Source organism: Kogia breviceps, chromosome 1 (genome assembly GCF_026419965.1).
Source record: "Kogia breviceps isolate mKogBre1 chromosome 1, mKogBre1 haplotype 1, whole genome shotgun sequence".
Classification (NCBI taxonomy): Eukaryota; Metazoa; Chordata; class Mammalia; order Artiodactyla; family Physeteridae; genus Kogia; species Kogia breviceps.
Window position 1 is genome coordinate 136,717,440 of NC_081310.1, and position 21,405 is coordinate 136,738,844.

At 38.2% G+C, this 21,405-nt stretch overlaps 1 protein-coding gene across 5 annotated transcripts in view; it reads left to right on the top strand.

Annotated features, from left to right (window-relative positions):
• The window catches only part of SLC44A5 (solute carrier family 44 member 5), a 384,424-nt gene that overhangs the window by 283,542 nt on the left and 79,477 nt on the right, over positions 1 to 21,405 (top strand). For all 5 annotated transcript variants that reach the window (XM_067005692.1, XM_067005685.1, XM_067005711.1 and 2 more), the window contains exon 3: positions 2,811 to 2,884. In XM_067005692.1, the coding sequence (XP_066861793.1) occupies positions 2,811 to 2,884 (74 nt within the window). The remainder of the gene's footprint in view (positions 1 to 2,810; positions 2,885 to 21,405) is intronic.

Sequence of the window (21,405 nt, forward strand, 5' to 3'; positions counted from 1 at the left end):
CTAAAATTTGAATTAAGCTTCTGCTATGTTCCTGACTCCCAAAATGGTGCCCAAGCTATATTTTATATTTTCTTCATATTCAATTTCCCAATAATTTTCTAAGCAGTGATTTTTTTTTCCAGTAGGGAATATATCTGAGGAAGTGGAGAGAAATAGATGAGCTACTGGGGGAAAAAAATGACAGATGATTGTAATTATCTGAAAGCACACACACATACACACACACACACACACACACACACACACACACACACCTATTTTTAAAAGAAAAATTTTTAAACAGCAAAGGGAATCAAATCACTATAGGAAGAATTTCAGAAATAAGAATGTTTCATCTAGAAAAACTTTCCTACTTTTTGAAACTCTTGAATTCTCCATAATTTTCACTTTGTTCAACGTTTTTCCATGCTTAAATAAAATGAAATTAACCAGTCTGGCCATGGGGTATTGGCTGCTATTTCTCTAAAGCAGAGTTCCAGAAAAGTAAAGCGGACTTGAATTCATTATCCTGCCTAGTCCCAGAATAGAATCCCCAAACATCTCAAGGTGTGAATTACTGAGAAATGCTGTCCCACTGTGGTGAGAGACCGCTGGGGGAAGGGGTAGAGAGAGGTTGTGTGGGTACACAGTAGCCCCTGGGGCAGTAGTGTGTCCTTGGCACCATAAAGAAAGAGAAATCATAATGTAAAACTCCACATGGAACCAAACCCTGACTGATGCCATTCATTAGGGCCAGTAGCCGAGGAGTGTGGGTTTTACTTTTTAGAAATTTGGTGTGTGGGGGGGTGTTTCTGCTTCTTTCCTTGTGCTCTGTTTTTAAATTTCTTTTATTCATCTTTCTAGTATGTTTACTTCTCTCTGTGCTTACAACACAGTATGAAGAGAAAACATTATAATACTATATGATATTGTCATTATAAACATGCATTATAGTATGAATTATCTACAATGTAACTATGTAGATATAAACATATTATAGACATAATATTACAGGATGCTGGCCAGCCTGGGTGGGGCTTCTGGTTACATCCCTGTCTCCTTGGTAGTTACCATTACACACAGGGCTTTGACAGCTTCAAGATTTCTAGTAAAAACATACCACTGTTCTAATTTTCTCTCTAGTTCCTCACCTGCAGGCATTCGTTATTAGGTATCAGGCTATTTAGCAACTGCCCTGACAGAATGAGAACCTGATCTTGAGTAGGATGTGTCAAAATGCACACAAGGCAGATCCTCTCCTCACCCCCATCAGGTTTTGCCTTCAGTGGTTGTTAACCAAAGTAAACTAGAATGCCTGTTTTCTTCTCTTTTTATTATTCTCATAATTCTTCAGTCCCAGTGAAATTTAAAATTCCTGGGTTGAAATTAGACTTAAACAACTGATAGTTTGTTTCTGAATTGACTGTGATTAGCTTTCCCAATGATGGATCCATTTCCTATTGTGAGGTAGAGTAATAAAAATGTGTGTGGAATTTTAGATACGGCTAATTGGAGTCTTTCTAGAAAGTTGTAATCATATTAGAATAACCACTAAATGAAAGAGGTTAGGCAGTGGAGACATAGATATTTGTCTGCCTCTGTAACTACCTCTCTCTCATGGACCTTACATAAGTCAGCTTACCTCACTACCCCTAAAAACCAAAGTTATGTATGTGAGAGCAGTAAAGGTGTAACAGGGATTTATCAATGTGTAAGGTATTACTGTGTCTGTTACTGTACAATTATCATTCGTTATTATTATTACTACCACCACTAAAAATAGAATGTAACTTCTGCCTGCCTGTGCTAAAAGACTGGAACATATCCATATGCCCTCTAGAACAAGAAGTTTTTGCTATGAAAATTCTCATGCACATCTTTTAATCCTGTCAAATAGGTCCATCTTTTTCTTTACTAATAGATTCTTCATTAAGTTTCAAGTAAAGAATGATTGTATTGTTTCATACTTTCAAGACATAGTTTTGACCTTCTAGACCACTTATGAGCTGAACAAAATTTAATATTAGAAGTAGGAAATACTTTAGTTGAAAACCTGAGTATCCCTACTGGATACTGGTTTGACTTGTGATCCCTTAGAAAATAACCAAGTCTCTATGAACTAAATTTTCTCTAAACCTCATTTCACAATATCCAGCTTTCAGAATAGCTGGAAAATTACCATGTAGACGCATTTCATTTTTTAATGCATTATAGACATTGTTCAAATAGTTGCAACTCTATTCCTCATAGAAAGCTTATGCAGTCAATCCTTTATTTAATAATAGTACCCTTTAAATGTGCATGTAGAAAGATAATGGAGAGAAAGAGGAATGGAAATGGCTAATTTTTTTATTATACCATGTTTTGGGAAGCATGAAGAAAATCAAATAGCTTAAATTACAATTTCAAATAAAAAATAGTTTCTTGATGTTGGTATATTCTAACTTCTAAAAACATTTTACAAATAAAGAATCAAGAAAATAAATACAGCTCTGGGGAAATTTCTTTAATCATGGAACTATAACCACTCCCTGCTGCTAAAGTCTTTGATTACAGAAATGCATCTGATTTACCTTTCAGAATTATTAGGTATAAAATGGCATATCACTGTTATTGTCTTTTTCTCCCTTTTATATTTTTTTGCAGTGAACAATAAGTTATTTTGTACCCCTTTTAATTCCCCCCTCCACCTTCTAATACCATCACCTTGGGGGTTAGGTTTCAACATGGGGAATTTGGGGAGACACATTAAGTCCATAAGAGGGAGGAAAACGGATGCTATGTGAATCTTCTCAGGATGCTTTTAATTCTTTATTCCTTTTTGTCTTTAGGAGTTGTACAGATGTGCTGTGCTGCATGATCTTCATACTGTTCATTATTGCCTACATTCTTTTAGGACTTGTGGGTGAGTAAATACAGGTATAGAAGATATTTAACATTTGCTAATTAAATAACTAAGTCAATGGCACTTTTTTTTTTTTTTTTTTTTTTTTTGCGGTACGCGGGCCTCTCACAGTTGTGGCCTCTCCCGTTGCGGAGCACAGGCTCCGGATGCACAGGCTCAGCGGCCATGGCTCACGGGCCTAGCTGCTCCGCGGCATGTGGGACCCTCCCGGACCAGGGCATAAATGCGTGTCCCCTGCATCGGCAGGTGGACTCAACCACTGCTCCACCAGGGAAGCCCTATGTCACATTTTTAACATTAATCATTTTCTTCCAAAATCCTTCTTATTATCGATTATTATATTTTCTGGAGGAAATGTACCTCACCAGGACTCATTGGGTAGCAGATGCAATGAAAAATAAACTCAAAGCAGTTTATCCAAAGGCAAGCCTAAATTACTTAGGTAAATACAATTATACAGAAGAATGAAAAAACCTTATGGTTGCTTTTTAATCATTTTTACTTTTGAAATTTTATTAAGCAGCTAATAAAGTTTATGTTGCTATTTATTAATAAGAACTAGGGACTAGATAAGTTTAAGTAATACATAACCTTTTCTTTTTATAAGTAAATTAAAAGAAGGAACAATTATTAAGAATTTCATCAAATAGTTCATTGACATATAGGAAATCCTATTGTCTTTGCCTACCAGAAAGAGATATCCTGTTGTTCATTGTTAGATTAAAGATTTATCTATGGAAGTGAAAATAAAGAGGGCAAATATAGATGGTCTTTTTTGGGGTTGTTTTAAAAACTACCAAAGGGGATCAATCAAGATGGCAGAGTAAGAGGACATGGAGCTCACCTCCCTCCACAAACACATCAAAAATACATCTACATGTGGAACAACTCTCACTGAAAACTAACTGGAAACTGGCAGAAAGACTCCAAGGCTGTACGAATGATACACACATAATTGGGTAGGAAGGAAAATAAAAAAGCAATCAGATCAGCACCTGTGCTCCTGGGAGGGGACTTCAGAGGGCAAGAAAGATCACACAGTTGGACACTGTGTGTCCAACTTACTCACCCTGGGGAGTAAGCAGTGAGAGCCACAGATTGGGTGCCCCAGTCCTGGGGTCCTATACAGAGGAGACAAGCCCCCCTTAGCTGGTTGGAGGACTACTGGGCCTAACAGGAGGGATGTGGGAAGCCTGGACTCTGATTGTGAGGAACACTCATGTGCTGTCTTGCCCTGAGGCAGGGTGGGGAGTGGTCTGCTCTAGTGGCTGCTGGGTTTCCCATAACTGCCTTGGCATGCACCCAAGCCAAGCAAAGGCTCTGATCCTGCTCATTCCATGTCACAGAGCAGCACTGGATCTGGGGCAGCCATGACTGGGGAGAAGACTCGACTGTGGGATGCAGAGATGAGCTAGTCCCTGGGCATGGCCTGGGTGGGATGGTGGCAGCCATTACTGAGCTTACTCAAGCAGTGCATCTGAAGTAGCCCCGACCTCTGACAGCAGCTGTTCTACCACAGCTTACCCCCTGATCACATGCCAAGTGTCTACATAGGCCTCACCTGCCCAGTGATATGGCTCAACAACAGGGCGGGGCTGAGGACAGTGATCCGCTGTGAGGAACAAAGGGGACTTGTACCTGAGTCTGTGTCTGAGTAGAACAAGGAAAATGGTTGTGCGTGCCTGCACAGGCAGTGCATCAGAGACAGCTTGGACCTCTGTCTGCAGACAACATGAGCAGAGAGCCCTCACAAGCCCCACTTGCTTCAGCACTCCCTCACTCTGGGGCAAAGGTGCCAGTTCAGAGAGAGGGGAAAACACACACTTAAGGGGAACAGAGCCAGCTTGAGCCCGACCCTCAGGGCTTCTGCTCCAGCAACTTGGGCTCAGACCCCTCCCCTGATAGGGCAGTGACAGCCACTGAGCAGAAAGGAAGCCCTGCCTCACACTGGGCTCCAGCTCTAGCTTCTCCATCTTTAGCCCCACCCCCTACCAAGGTGATAGCTGCCAGCAAACCCTGAGGAAAGATGTGACTTGGATCCATATCAAATCCAGCGCTCCCACCAAAGGCAGTGGACATACTGCACCTGTACAGGAATGGCCCTGCATAAGAACAACCCTTCAAACAACAATAGGTAACTGTTTCTCCTAAATTCATAGAGGCAGAGAAAGTTAAGCAAAATGAAAGAGCAGAGGAACTGCTGTCAATTAAAAGAGCAAAAGAAACACTCTGAAAAAAATAATGAAATAGAAATAAACAATTTATCAGATAAAGAATTCAAAGCATTAGTAATTAAAATGTTTACTGAATTAGGAAAAAGTATAGATGTATGCAGTAAAAATTTTAACAAGGAACTATAAAATATAAAAAAGACCCAGTCAGAAATAAAGAATTCAATAGCTGAAATAAACACACTAGAAGGAATGAATAGCAGACTGAGTGATCCAGAAGAATGTATATGTGATCTGAAAGATAGAAGAATGGGAATCACTGAATCAGAACAGCAAAATAAATAAATAAATAAATAAATAAAAACTTGAAACAGTTTAAGAGATCTCTGAGATAGCATTAAGCATATGAACCTTCACATTATAGGAGTCCCAGAAAGAGAAGAGAGAGAGAAGGGGATTGAAAATGTATTTGATGAAATTATGGTTGAAAACTTCCCAAACCTGAAGAAGGAAATAGACATCCAGGTGCAGGAAGCACAGAGAATCCCAAACATGATGAACCCAAAAATTACCCACAGCAAGACATACATAATTAAAATGGCAAAAGTCAAAGCTAAAGAGAATTCTAAAGGCAGCAAGAGAAAACAAGGAGTCATATACAAGGGAATCCCTGTAAGGCTATCAGCTGATTTCTCTGTAGAAGGTTTTCAGGCCAGAAGAGAGTGGCATGATACATTCAAAGTGCTGAAGGGAAAACCCTGCAACCTACAATACTCTACCCAGCAAGATTATCATTTCGAATAGAGGAAATGTTAAAGGGTCTTATCTAAGTGGAAAAGAAGTAAGAATCTAAAAGGGAAAATCTCACTAGGAAATGCAAATATATAATAAGGACTGATGATCAACCACTTAAAGACTAAAAGACAGAAAATTCTAAAGCAAGTATAACTATAATAAACAGTTACAGGTGTTCCTTAAGAAATAAGAAAAATCTCAAATAAACAGCCTAAACTGCCATCTAAAGGAATTAGAAAAAGAAGAACAAACAAAACCCAAAGTCAGCAGAAGGAAGGAAATATTAAAGAACAGAGGGGAAATAAATAAAATAGAGATTTGTAAATCAGCTATACTTCAATTTAAGAAAAAAACTACCAGAGGAACTGGTGTGAATATTTTCTGTAAAAAGATTTCACCATTGCATATGAATGTATCACATTATCCCCAGAGACTTAAGTCCTATCTCTTAGATGCTGACTTAGGAAACTTTATTATTATGGTGGTGGGGGCTGTAAAAGTCAGATAATAGCATCTAGTAACAATAATTAATGCCTAGAGTTAATGTGGATAAATTGTATCAGCAGAAAGAAGGCAGTGCCTACCTAGAGAACAATGGAAAATACTTTTCTCTGGTCTTCAGTTTTATCTTCCAGTAAAGAGAAATACTTTGAGAACAGCAATTGAAAGTAATTTCCAAAAGATCATCTGAGTAATACCAGGTGATAACTACACATAAATGGAGAATTCAAAAAATTAAGGCAGGAAGATAGGGAAGGAGAGAAGAATAAAGGAGTATAAACCACAAAACCAAATAATGTGCTCTTAGGTCTTCAGAAGATTCCTTTGTAATTTCTTCAGTGTATTTGAACTTCTAAACATTAATGCATTAGTAGCACAAACATAAATATATAAATTGAATATTATAATACAGTGAATTTTCTTATTATACAACTAATAGAATTTTCACTTCTCCAACTTTGGGATACATGTCTGTCTCTGTAATTGTTTTGTTATTACTTTTTGTCATCGAGTTGAAATATGTTGCATGAGAGAAAAAAAGATTTGGAGTCAAGCAGATCTAGGGTTTCCCCATATTATTTGGTGGACTTGAGCTACTTTCTAAGTCTCAGTAGTTTTTGCACCTGTAAAAATATGGAAACACTACCTACATTGCAGGGCTGTTATGAGGAGTAAATGAAATAATATCCAGCTATGCCAATAATGCTACATAATAGTAAGAGGCAAGTACTTCATTTGCTACCATTGTATAATCTAGCTGTTCTGAATTTTAAGAAATTGCTTTTAAATGTAATTTACTATGTTGTTTCTATAGCAACCCATAGTTTGGGTTATTAAAGTTTGAATGCACACAGGGACTTCATAAGGATCTCTTATTGTGCCCAAAATCTTTCCCTTAGGAGGCCTTATGGCATAATTGAGTAAGTCTCTCCTCTGTATCTCAGAGCCAGTCTCTTGTAACCCGTAGAGAAATGACTTCTGTCCTTATCTAGAGCTGGGAAAGCCACTGCCACTCTCTCCCTTGTCAGAACGGTAGAAGAAATTGGAGTGTGTACTGTCATTCCCATTGGAGCAAGATGAGAAATTTGCCTCTTTGTTCAAGATCTCCAGATTCAGTTTGTAAATGCCTTAATTCACGTAAGGAAATTGGAAGATAAAGATTCCTCAGTGAAAAACTGTGTGCAATATTGGATTAATTTAGTGTTTCCTCTAAATTAATCCTTATGCCACTGATTAAAATGAGCAACTCACAAAATTTAATATATGTATATTTCTCATCCCTGAACTACAAATAGCCATACTTGCCTGTTTCTAAGATAAATTTAACTCTTACAATGCTGGACTAAAAGAAGAATGAAGGAAAACGCTTGGCAGAGGTTAGTAGGAGTGTTAAGAATTTTTTTTAACATGAAAGAATGTGTACCTTCACCTGAGGAAAGATGAAGCTAAGTCAGTTTTACTGATGTGTTGTGAGTAGTTTTGCATCTTTTGCCATTTTGTTAGATCAGTACCTTCTCAGGCTTACTTTCATCCATGTTCTTTTCATAAGAAGTGCTCCCATGAAAGAGCCATGTTTCTTACAAATTCTTCCAAGAAAAAAACTGTTCTTTGCCCTTAATGTAGAATATGGCAAGCTAGGGTAACACTTGAGTGCAACAAAGGCACTTGACATTGGACTGATGAAAGGCAGAACCTCCTTCAAGTGGGTGAAGTGGAGTCTGGGTAAAAGGTATCAAATCTCCTTGAAAGATCAGACATTTATGGTAATAGCCCTCTTTTGTCCTACTTCACTGATGGGTGCTATTCAATTGTGCTAACTAGAAAAAAAGAATAGGAATATTTATTATGCAAATTGTTCTTGCTGTCCTTGTGCTAACATTATGTATACAATAGCACAATTTTAACATTCAATAATTTTTGCTTTCTTTTTTTTTTTTTGTCAAATGGATTTCCAGTTGAGAGAGTTAGTTATTTCATTGTTGTATTTACACAGGAAGCACTTATAGTTAGGGTCTAAAGTTTGTTTTTGGTTTTGTTTTTTAATCTTCCTCTGGAATAATTATTCCTGTTAGTTGAGAAGATAGGAAGTTAACAAGAAAGTGAATTTATGCAGACAAGCCTAGAACTCTGTCACTATCCTGTGAGAAACCCAAGCAACATGGAGAAGCCCCATATAGGGGTCCTAGTCAATAGGCTGGGCTGAGCTCCCACGGATAGGTAGTGTTTGCTGTCTGCCCTGAGGGTTTTCAGATGATTTAAGCCCCAGTCAACATCTCGCTGCTTGAGAGAGCCCCAAGGGGCTCAGCTAAGCCTTCCCCAAATTCCAAACTCCAAAAGTCATGAGCAAAATAAAATGGTTGTATTAAGCCAGTGGGTTTGGGGGTGCAATAATAGATAAGCAGGACAAAACTTGATATCCAGAAGTGGGATGCTGGCTTAACAAGATCTAAAATATGGGCATTGGTTTTGGAGACCAGGTGGTGTTCAGAAGCCAGGTGGATTTTGAAGGAGTTTTTGGCCAGAGTTTGAAGGAAAGGGAGGAAATGTAATTGGAAGCAGGAGGGAAGGGCACTTTGTTATGCGGTGGTGAAGGTTTGGCAACACTGTTACTAATGGTAATTAGGAAATATACCTAATGAATTCAGTGATCTAGCTAAAGACACCATCCTTACAAGAGGAACCAGCCCTGAAGAGCTTCCCTGGACCCGACTTAGGTGATGAGATTCAGACCTTTAGCTTGAGCCTGATGCCTTAATTGCATGAGGCTTCTGGGGATCCTGGGAGAGTAAAAGCATATTTGATTGTGGAGGGACTGTAAAAAGTTTGCAGCCACAGGCTGAACTATTGTAGTTTTAACACATGGCTGCAAACTCTTTGCCATTCCTTTCATGAAGAGGTGGGGTCTGCATCCCTGTTTCTTGAATTTAGTGAGGTTAGGGATTGCTTCTCTAATAGAGAATGAAGCAAGGCAAAACATACCAGTAAAGGGCCTTGATGTGCAAGTAATTTATAGATCAGTGCAAAGGATTAAAGGAGGGCCATCATGGGTCAACTGGAAACAGCGGGACTGAAAGTACCAAGTCAAGTACAGAAAGGAGGAGGTTTACATGATTCAGTCTTAAATCCTTCATGGAGTGAGGCGGAGAATAAACAAAATAGCTGAATTAATAATCAAATGTAGTCCAGCTTGACCACATCATTTCTGGTATTAAAGCACATGTTCATTGTCTGGGGATAGCAATACAGTCACACATCTACTTTTCCATTCATTGCGTTCATAGCAAGAATGATATGCATCCAGCATATCATTCTTTACCTTGACCTGGACTGCCCCGAAATGTCAAGGAGGGGGCAGTCTTATTTCCAGTTTCTCATTGGAGAGCAAGACCTTGTAGTTACTGGAGCTCTAATGTTTTGGTTGGTGCCATTTGGTATCATTTCTTAGTGAATTGCTCGTCTGGATCCTTCCTCTCTTGTAGTGGTTTCCTACACTAGGATCCAAGACTATAGCTTTTTAAGTCTTTATACCATGCTCAGCCATTTCTCCTCAAAGCATAACTAGTACCAGAATGCAGCCCCTACTCTTAGTCCCTTCTATTAAGCCTAGGACAATAGTCCAGTCTCTGCCTTCAAGGTATTTGTATTCCTTTTGGCCTATAGACCTAGTTCAGGGTCAGTCTGTTCTGTCCTAAATTAAAATCTCAAGGAGAAAAATTTAGTTCTTGTCCCTTCCTTCTATAAAGCTAATTAGTCTTCCCATCCCAAGGGATATGAGGATGGGAGAGAACCATATTTTCATAACTGAGAGGTCCCTCAAGTGACTTTTTGAAGAACAAAGATAATTCCAAGATGACTTTTTGATACTGTCTATACAGAGAAGCAGTGGACAGTTTCTCTTACTAATAAATAAATATAATTTTAAAAATTATGTTATGCCTCACCAGGCATCCCTTTGTATTGAGCTTAAAGGTATGATCCTAATATTCATTGTAAGTGGACACTGGTGATGGAGAATGAATGTGACAGGAGGTCACACTGTGCCTTTAGTCTACTTCAGAACTAAAATGAGCCTGCCTATCAGGCCACAGCTTGGAAACATTGTTTTAGCAAAAATGTGTTTTTTTCAATAAAAAGGTAAGAAATTTAAACGACTCCAGTTCCATTTAAAAAAAAATTGTTCTCGTAAATTTTTCTTAATGAAAAATTTGTTGTATTTATAAATAACCAGAACCAGTATTAAATGTCCTTTTGCATTCTTGACAAATATATAAATGTTTACAAATAAAACTACATACTTATACATTACTATGGAAGCCTTCATTTTAAAAGGAAAACACTTAGTTTTGACTGTTACTGGAACAGATTTTTTTTTTAATGCTGAGTGAGATTTTTACTGTTTGTTGTATTTTGCTGAATGCACAAATTCTAGAGGATTTCAAGTAGAATATTGTTAGCATGAGAGAGACTGATTTGTGCTCAAGGACACGACCCTAAACTCACCATTGGGTGGAAGAGGCCACCTGTGAAATGAGAAACAACGTTTTTCCTATCCAGGCAACCGGACACAGGGCTGCTTCCAAAAATGTTTCTACAGCAGCAGTGTCATCAACACAGATTTTCAGATTCGGTGTCATGTGTCCTATTATCTGCTTCATTGCATTTGTAAATTGCTTGTGTTAAAAAGCCATAAGCACAATTTGGCAGGCCTGTTCCTCACATATTAAAACAGTTAAAATGTATCTTTAAGGGATGCAAAATAATGATTTGAAAGCTGACATTCCCAACCAGCAAGTGTTTAGGGAATGCCTTAGCTGCCCCAAACAGATTTGCAGTTAATTTTTAAGTGTCAGTGCAAGCAGTTGGTCTAATCACATTTTCTCCTTGACAGAGGGCTTTGTAATGGCTGCAACTTCTGACTCAACCCTAGAGCACAACAGGAACATACTTTTCAAATGTTTGGAAATAAGAGATAATACTAGGTAACAATACTTGCTCCTGCTATTTCAGTAACAGGATATGAGTTCCTTGATATGAGTGAAAAGATGATTTGCCTGAATAAAGTTTTCACCCATCGCTTATCAATCTTTGCTAATCTGCTATGAATTACCCAAATAGGAGTGTTTCACAAATAATTTCTCTTCTTACCTTTCTCTTCTCCCTGTCTCTCTCTCTCTCTCTCTCTCTCTCTCTCTCTCTCTCTCTCTCACACACACACACACACACACACACACACACACACACGCATCAGCTACACTTAAAGTAGTCTTATAGTTATTTCTAAACTAGCGAGAAAGTTAAGGGAAAAAGATGATTGATCCTGATTTGTATTGATTGCTGTGTAACTTTGTCATTTGGTTTTATTCACCAGTATAATCCAGGCAGTTTTATTCTAGAGTCTCTGCTCTTAATCACCATGCCTTATATTTAATAAAGAAGATGAATGAGGAGTCTTTAAGTACTGAAGGATACTGAGAGAGGGGGCAGATGAGAACCCCATGATACTCTCCTAATGCTTTCTCTCCCTCCTTTCCCTCCATCGTCTAATTCCACGTAGAGTTGGACTTAAAACAGAGGGAACGGCACCAGAGGAGTGAGTGAAAAGCACGTATTGTTTTGCAAGCAAAAATCATGAATAATTTGGTAGCTGCAGTCTTGCTCTCTGAGACTGAGTACATGTTCAGTTTGCTGCAGTGTCATTGTTTACATTCAGTAACCGTTTGCAAAATTAGCCTCTATTATGTACACACTAAAGAGAGGACCATATACTTTATGATAATACACACCTATTAGTAGATTTGTTTTTTTCTTTCATTTAATGCTTGTGCTATAGAGTAAATAAAATGATGTCAGACAGTATCAAATTCTTTGGGCTTTTTTGGCCAGGAAGACCTCAAAGGATTTCATAGATCTTTCTAAAAAGTATATTTAGTAGTAGATGTTAATAATGAAGATTACATGTAGCATTTTCAGATATAATAAATTGCATCAGGTTGTAGGAACAGTGAAAGCTCTTCCTTGACATAAAACAATGGTTGCCAATTATAGAACCACAATTAAGCAAGTAAACACCAAGTTGAGTGATACTGAATGTGTGGTGACCTTGAGTTTTTCAAGGAAAATTTGATAGGAAGAGAAGGACCCACTTGAACAGGGCCTCTGCTATGGATTAAACAACTGGCACTGACAATCTTGTTACGCTAAAACAATCGCCCTGTAGTTCATTGTATAAAATAACCTAAGATACTGCTTCTCCATCCAGATCTGGGACCATGCTCCAGCCCACGTGTGCACCACACTGGCCTCTGGGTACCCGTCGTGCCCCTCCCCCTCACAGGGCCTTGTCCAGGTGTCCATTGGCTGGAAGCCTCTTTGTGCTCTCTTCATTTTTCAGATCTCAGCTCCTGCATACCTCTCAGGGACATCATCCCTGGCTTTCCTCATTTGATCATCCGCCTCTATGAATCCCTCTCTCTGTACCACATATTGCTCCTTTGTAGTGCTTGTCAGAATTGAAATTTCACATCTGTGCAATTAATTCATTAAGATCTATTTCCCCCAGTAGACTGTAAGCTCTAGGAGAGTAAGGACCTTTATATACCCAGAGTTTAGCATGGTGCTGACACAGCAGGCACTCAAAAAACATCTGGAGAGTGAATGAAGGAAAGAAAAAATAAATTTTTGTCTTCATTATTTCCAGCCACTTCAATGTGAATCAAAACCTTGAATAGGTTGTAAATAGTAGTAGACTAACATCTATTTAGATTAACTAGAAAAAGAAGCATATTAATGTAGCAAGCATAAAGTCAGACCTGCTAATACAGAAAAAAAACAAAGGTGTTGTGAAAAGCCTAATTTGATTTCTTAGTTATTTTCTTTCAATTCTATGTGTTTTTCCATTTTCTCTCCATTTTCTTTCCATTTTCTTCATTCTTTCCATTTTCTTTCAATTCGATGTATTATTTACAAATATGCTTTAAACATACTCTTTGTCCCATCTTTTACTTCCTATTCTCACCCCTTGCATTTTACAGACTCTGAAATTTAGAATGTGAGTCATTTTGCTCTTTTGCTGTCCTATGTGGCAGTAAATTCTGACAAAAGAGTCTGAAAATATTGTACTTCTGGTAGTTTTTGTTTGTCTTCAATGAAGTCCTGAATGTCTTGCTGAATATATCTAGTTTCCCCTGTGAGTAGGCTGGTCACTTGTTCAGAACATGGGCTGGGTATTTTTCTTTCTTTTTTTTTTTTTTAAGATTTTTTTGACGTGGACCATTTTAAAAAAATCTTTATTGAATTTGTTACCATATTGCTTCTGCTTTATGTTTTGGGGTTTTTTGGCCGTGAGGCATGTGGGATCTTAGCTCCCTGACCAGGGATCGAACCCACACCCCCTGCATTGCAAGGTGAAGTCTGAACCACTGGACCACAAGGGAAGTCCCTGAGCTAGGTATTATTCATTTAACCCCTTGGATCTCTTCTCTACCCCACTCTTCACCCTGCTCTGTCCCTCGAGAAGTTGGCTTTCATGGTGACATCCACAGGCTCTCTTGTCCCCTGGCTTCCAATTTGGTCTGTGGGAGGTATCAACAGTAGATTGGAGTGTAAGAGAATGGTTTTGTGGAGTTTATTCCTCTGATTCTCTTGCTGGTAGGTCACCACAGGTTAGCTGCACCTCTCTCCCTAAGGCCCCAAGTCCAGTCAGTCAACTCATTCCATTTGGCTTCTCTGTCTGGATTTAGGGAACTCCTTCCTCCTTTGCCCCTTCAGGCCTAGAGGTAAAAACGACTCCCTGTTGTAGCTAGCCTCTGGGTTCTGAACCAACTATTCTTTTCCTTAACTCTACCCATACTTTTGTAAATATTTCTTTATTAAACTCTCTGCAATTATCTTGTGTGACTATAACATCTATTTCCTGCTAGGATCTTGCTGTATTCTAGAAAACAACAACCCAACCTTAAAAGGCTTGCTTCAGGGCTTCCCTGGTGGCGCAGTGATTGAGAATCTGCCTGCCAATGCAGGGAACACGGGTTCGTGCCCCGGTCTGGGAAGATCCCACATGCCGCAGAGCGGCTGGGCCTGTGGGCCATGGCCGCTGAGCCTGCACGTCCGGAGCCTGTGCCCGCAACGGGAGAGGCCACAGCAGTTAGAGGACCGTGTACCGCAAAAAAAAAAAAAAAAAAAAAAAAAAAAAAAAAGGCTTGCTTCCTAGGTGGTGCTTTAACTGGATCTTGCATAAGGTAGGCTATTCTGGGTGATTGAGTTCAGTGTTGGTTATCCACTGCTGACAGATTTATCACATAAGCATTGTTGGGATCCAGATCAGCCTTTGTGAATAAAAGTCCATGTTATCCAAAACCCACACATAATTTTCATCCCTGTTGTCATTATTACTTTTTCACAAAATCATTGAACAATTACTTTTCCATCTGGTTATTGAAAGCTGTATCTACAGAGGGGTCTTTACTAAGCAGCCACATGAGACATAAATATTTTCATATTCTGGGTCCATTTGGAGGTCAGTACTTCTAATATTTCTTAAACTTCCTTGCCATTGGTTGCCTAATATTTTTTCTTTTCCAGTTTGTGATAACATGGCCAAATCATTGGCCTCTGTCTATGAATAGATAAACCTTTCAGATTCAGTTCATCTCTTCTTTCAGTCAAAGTAGATAACCAGAAGAATGCCTCCTGATCCGGGCCAACAGATCCTCCACACCCACCTGTAAATCTGATTTGATGTTTTTGCTTCCTAGTCAAATAATCACAGGGACATTTCCATGAGCCATAGGTATGTGTTAAAGCCTCAGGAGTCAACACCCTCTTATTGTGAGCAATCTTCTTATGTAACTTTCTTGTGCCTTCATGACCTTCTCAAGCTTCTACTCAATAAGCGAGTGCTGTTGGGCACAGCCAACTTTAGGCTTGATGGATCAGATAACATTCAGTTCACTGATGGGCTTCTCATGTCATTAGGTGATCATTCAATGTTCAGGAGCTACTTCTCAAAAGAAGAACATTTATTTGCTGAAAGGATATGGATTTTCTCCAAAGCCATAAGAACCTCTAAAAGGCATTTGCCATATAGACCTAGTGGCAAACCTGCTAGTACAGTAACCTGGATTATCTGAAAAGCACTTTATTTCTTGGGGCAGCCATTAAATGCCGTGCCTCTTTTTTAATAACAGACATTGCAAGGTACGGCAACTTATCTTTTACTTTGGAGGAGATATCATTACCAGACTCTCAGATCTTACTGGAAGACTTCTGTATTTTCATGAGGTTTATCTCCCATCCATTAGCACATGTATGTCTTTGTAAGACATCCAGGTTACATGCTATCCAATATTCTCCAGATCTTATCAGCATGATGCCATCAGTGTAAGGAATCTGTGTGGTATCCTGTGAAGTAAGATATTATATTAAAACCTTGCAGACTAACTTGTGACAAAGAGCTAGGAGGTCATGTAACTTCAAGGGGAGATGGTGAGGATGCAGCACTATCCCTGCCAGGTGAAAGCAAATGCTCCTGGTGTTTTATACTTATTGGGAAAGGGGAAAGCTTTTGTTAGATCAATTGCTGCATGCAAGCTGGCAGAGGCTGATTTGATTTGTTCCAGTAGAGAAACTACAACTTGAACAGCAGCTAAAATTAAGGCTGTGACTTGGTTAAGCTTAAGAGAATCCATTATCATTCTTCAGAAACCATCTTCCCTCTGCACTGGCCAATAGTAAGGCCCAATGAATGAATGAATGAATGATTTAGCTTAATAAGAATATGATGACTGACAATTCAGTATGATTGATTGAATGGGAGTTTGACTATATTTTAGACCCACACTTTAAGATAAAGTTTTTGTATTAACTTTTTTTTAAAGAAGTAAGGTAAATAGGTATCAGATAACATGTAATTGGTTAGGTAGGCCCTAAGTCATATTTTCAATCAAGTTGCAGGCTCCATGTATTAAATCACATAGTGAAGCAACAAAAAATACTTAAATCCTAGGAATTGTAGCTATGAGTTTAAAACATGACAAGAGAAAATAAAAATAGAAATAGAAATCAAATAGAAAATAAAATTTAAGTATTATGAATATTTAGGTTGAAGGAGAGAAAAATGATTTAACTGCTTCAAGTATATAAAAGATTCTTAAAAGCTAGATAGTAATTAGTTATTTATTGCTGCATAACAAATTACTCTCAAACTTGGTAATGTAAAGTAAGCAAACATTTCTTATCTCAGTTTCTGTGGTCCGGAATTGCGAATAGCTTAGTTGTGGCTCTGGCTCTGAGTTCTTTATGAAGTAGCTGTCAAGATGTAAGCCAAGGCCACACTCAGCTGAAGCCTTGGCTATGGTGAGGGATCAGCCTTCTAGATGGCTCCCTTGCACAGATGTCAGCACGAGGCTTCAGTTCTTGCTGACTGCTGACAATCGAGGGCTTTTTCTATAGGACTGTCTGAGTGTCCTCATGACCTGTCAGATGGCTTCCCCTAGAGCTACTGATCTAAAATAGAGAGAGGGAGAGAAAAGAGGAAGCTACACTGCCTTTTATGACCTATTCTTGGAAGTCACCAAATATTATTCTGTCACATTCTATTCATTAGAAGCAAGTCACTAAGTCTAGTCCACACTCAAAGGATAGGGAATTAAGCGCCACTACTTGCAAGAAAATTGTCAAATAATTTATGGATGTATTTGAAAGGCGCCAAACATGCTGATCAGCTGAATAAAAGTAAAAGGCATTATTCAGTTCTTTTGTCCATTTTTTAATCAAGTCGTTTGGTTTTTTGAGGTTGAGCTGTTTGAGCTGTTTATATATTTTGGTTATTAACCCCTTATTGGTCATATCATTTGCAAATATTTTCTCCCTTTAGTTGGTTGTCTTTTTGTTTTGTTGATGGTTACCTTTGCTGTGCAAAAGTTTTTAAGCTGATTAGGTCCCATTTGTTTATTTTTGCTTTTATTTTCTTTTGCCTTAGGAGATGGATCTAAAATATATTACTACAATTTATGTCAAAGGCTGTTCAGCCTATGTTTTCTTCTAGGAGGTTTTTTGTTTGTTTGTTTGTTTGTATTGCGGTACGCGGGCCTCTCACTGTTGTGGCCTCTCCCGTTGTGAAGCACAGGCTCCAGACACACAGGCTCAGCGGCCATGGCTCACGGGCCTAGCTGCTCCGTGGCATGTGGGATCTTCCCGGACTGGGGCACGAACCCGTGTCCCCTGCATCGGCAGGCGGACTCTCAACCACTGCGCCACCAGGGAAGCCCCTTCTAGGAGTTTTATGATTCCCAGTTTTATTGGGTTGGCCAATAGGTGCCTTCAGTTTTTAAGTAAAAATAAAAGACACATTTTTCCTTTTCACCAGGAACTTTATCAAACAACATGTTTGCCCCTTTGTTTCACTACCTTCTGCCATTTTCCAGGCACCTTCATAATTCCATCTTCCAAAACTTTTTATCTTTTTGAGCAAAGAACTGTTCCAGGTGCCTTTTACAGTCTTCCAGGGAATTGAAATTTTGTCCATTAAGAGAATTTTGTAAAGACCAAAATAAATGGAAATCCAAAGGTGCAATATCTGATGAATACGGCAGATGAATCAGAACTTCCCAGCCAAGCTGTACCAGTTTTTGCCTGGTCATCAAAGAAACATGCAGCCTTGCCTTATCCTGATGGAAGATTATGCGTTTTCTTTTGACTAATTCCAGATGCTTTTCATCGAGTGCCACTTTCAGTTGGTCTAATAGGGAGCAGTACTTGTCAGAATTAATCATTTGGTTTTCCAGAAGGAGCTCATCATAGAGGACTCCCTTCCAATCCCACCATATACACAAGATCACCTTCTTTGGATGAAGACCAGCCTTTGGTGTGGTTGGTGGTTTATGTCGCTTGCCCCATGGTCTCTTCCATTCCACATTGTTATAGAGTATCCACTCTTCATTGCCCATCACAAGTTCTTTTAAAAACAGAATGATTTCATTACGTTTCAATAGAGAATCTCATGCGGAAATACGGTCAAGAAGATTTTTTTTCACTTAGCTTATGTGTAACCCAAACATCAAAGCAATGAACATAACCAAGCTGGTGCAAATGATTTTCCACGCTTGGTTTGGATGTTTTGAGTATGTTGGCTATCTCACATATAACGTTGATTGTTCTCATTTAATGTCTCGATTTAATCGCTATCAACTTCAACTGGTCTACCCGACCACGGAGCATCGTCCAGAGAGAAATCTCCAGCATGAAACTTTGCAAAACACTTTCGACATGTTCCATCAGTCACAGCACCTTCTCCATACACAGGACAAATATTTTTGTTTTGCACTTCGGTTGCGTTTCTACCTTTTTTGAAATAATGAAGCATAATATGCCGAAAATGTTGCTTTTTTCTTCTGTCTTCAATATTAAAATGGCTATACAAAAATTCACTAATTTTGATAAGTCTTTTTTTAAATGCATGCTGATATGACAGCTGTCACATGTAGTCTAACAAAATGGTTTCCAATGAAAGACAACTACGTGCTACTAAAACCATCTTACAGAAAAAATGAACAAAACCTTTTGGCCAACCCAATACATTCAGGTCTTTAATTCATTTGATTTTATTTTTGTATATGTATTAGAAAATGTTTGAATTTCATTCTTTTACATGTAGCTGTCCAGTCTTCCCAACATCACTTGTTAAAGAGACTGTCTTTTCTCCATTGTATGTTCTTGCCTCCTTTGTTGTAAGTTGACCATAAGTTCATGGGCTTATTTCTGGAGTCTCTATTCTGTTCCATTGATCTATAAGTCTGTTTTTGTGCCGGTACCATATTGTTACTATAGCTTTGTAGTATAGTCTGAAGTCAGGAAGTGTGATTCTTTCTCAAGATTGTTTTGGCTATTTAGGGTATTTTGTGTTTCCATACAAATTTTAACATAGACATTTTTCCAAAGAATACAAATGACCAATAGGCATGTGAAAAGATGCTCAACATTGCTAATCATCAGAGAAATGCAAATTAAAACCACAACTAGATATCACCTCATACCTCTAAGAATAACTGTCATCAAAAATAACACAAATCACAAATGTTGGCAAAGATGTGGAGCAAAGGGAACTCTTGTACACTGTTGGTAGGAATGTAAATTGGTGTAATCACTGTGGAATACAGTATGGAGGTTTCTCAAAAAAAAAAAAAAAAAAAAAAGGTGGTGCAGTGGATAAGACTTTGTGCTCCCAATGCAGGGGGCCCGGGTTTGATCTCTGGTCAGGGAACTAGATCCCACATGCATGCCACAACTAAGAGTTTGCATGCCACAACTAAGGAGCCCACATGCCACAACTAAGGAGTCCATTGCTGCAACTAAGGAGCTGGTGAGCCACAACTAAGGATCCTTGGAGCCTCAACTAAGGAGCCTGACTGCTACACCTAAGACCTGGTGCAACCTAAATAAATAAATAAATATTAAAAAGAAACTGCAGTACTTTAAAAAAAAAAAAAAAAGGACTACCATATGACTCAGCATTTCCACTCTGGGGTATATAGCCAAAGGAAACAAAAACACTAATTCAAAAAGATACATACACTGCAATGTTCATAGCAGCATTATTTACAATTGCCAAGATATGGAAACAAATGTCCATCAACAGATGAATGGATAAAGAAGATGCAGTATATACATACAATGGAATACTACTCAACCATAAAAAAGAATGAAATTTTGCCATTTGCAACAGCATGGATGTACTTGGAAGGCAGTATGTTTAGTGAAATAACTCAGATAGAGAGAAAAATAAATACTGTTTGATATCACTTATATGTAGAGTCCAAAAAATAAAACTGGTGAATAAAAAAAGTATATGGGATTAAATTATAAGAAAGAACTCCATGATAGCATATCCCCCAAAAAATCAGGGAGGAAAAGACCATGTGAAATCTATATGTTTTGGAAATTTTTAAGAGTGTGAATAAACATCTACATCAGTGGCTCTCAGCTGGAGCAGTACCACTGCATAGGGGGGTCTTCTGGAAAATTTGAGTTGACTTTTTGATTGTCACATGTTTTGGAGGTACTACTGTACTGTTTTTTAGTGAGTAGGTGGGAGCCAGAGAAGATAGATGCCTGGCAATATCTGGGACAGTTCTGCAAAACCAAGAATTGCCCCATTTCTTGCCTAACTTTCCCATGTACCACTCATGTAGGTGACAATTTGTTTTTAAATATTAGAATCTAAAACTTCTGTTTTAAAATTACAAATTTTTATTTTTGCATGGTTTTAATAACTACCAAGAGAATTTGAGGAAAGATTGTACTTTTTTGGTTGGAATTTACTAAAATTTTTTCATTTAGGAAAATTATGTCATTGCCAACATCACTTACAGTACTTGAGTCTCCTACACAATACACCTGAATCCTGCAATTATAACTGTTACATTCAGTGATTCTATCTATAGGTGCAAGTACCTATTTTGCTGTGTCTTCTAGCTTGGTCATATGTGAGCATTTGCAATATTGATATGCATACTGTTTAATTAGAACTTATTTTCTTCGTTCTCATTTACATTACAGCTATTGATTTTTTTTAAGAAATTGTGTGTGGGGGGGTAGATGAGTTATGTATAAATAGTACTTCAAGATTTATATAAACGCAGCATTGTCAAATATTCATTATAAAAAGGATGTGTTGGGTATGATGGAGTTGAGGAGGACTGACATACAAACCCATGATGCTACAGCACAATTAATCACCTTATATGAGAAGCCCTGACATTTGTGGGGAAATATTCTAGAATAGATCAAGCCAGAAGAAATATAGTGAGTCAAATGTGTAATGTTAAATTTCCTAGTAGCTACATTTAAGAGAGTAAAAATAAACAGATAAAATTAACCATAACCAAATATTATCATTTCAAATATACTCAATATGAACAGTATTAATGAGATATTTACATTCTTTTATTGTTGTTCATACTCTCTTTAACACCTGATATGTATTTTGCAGTTACAGTATGTCTCACTTCAGATAAGCCACATTTAAGTGCACAGTAGACATATGTGGTTAGTGGCTAC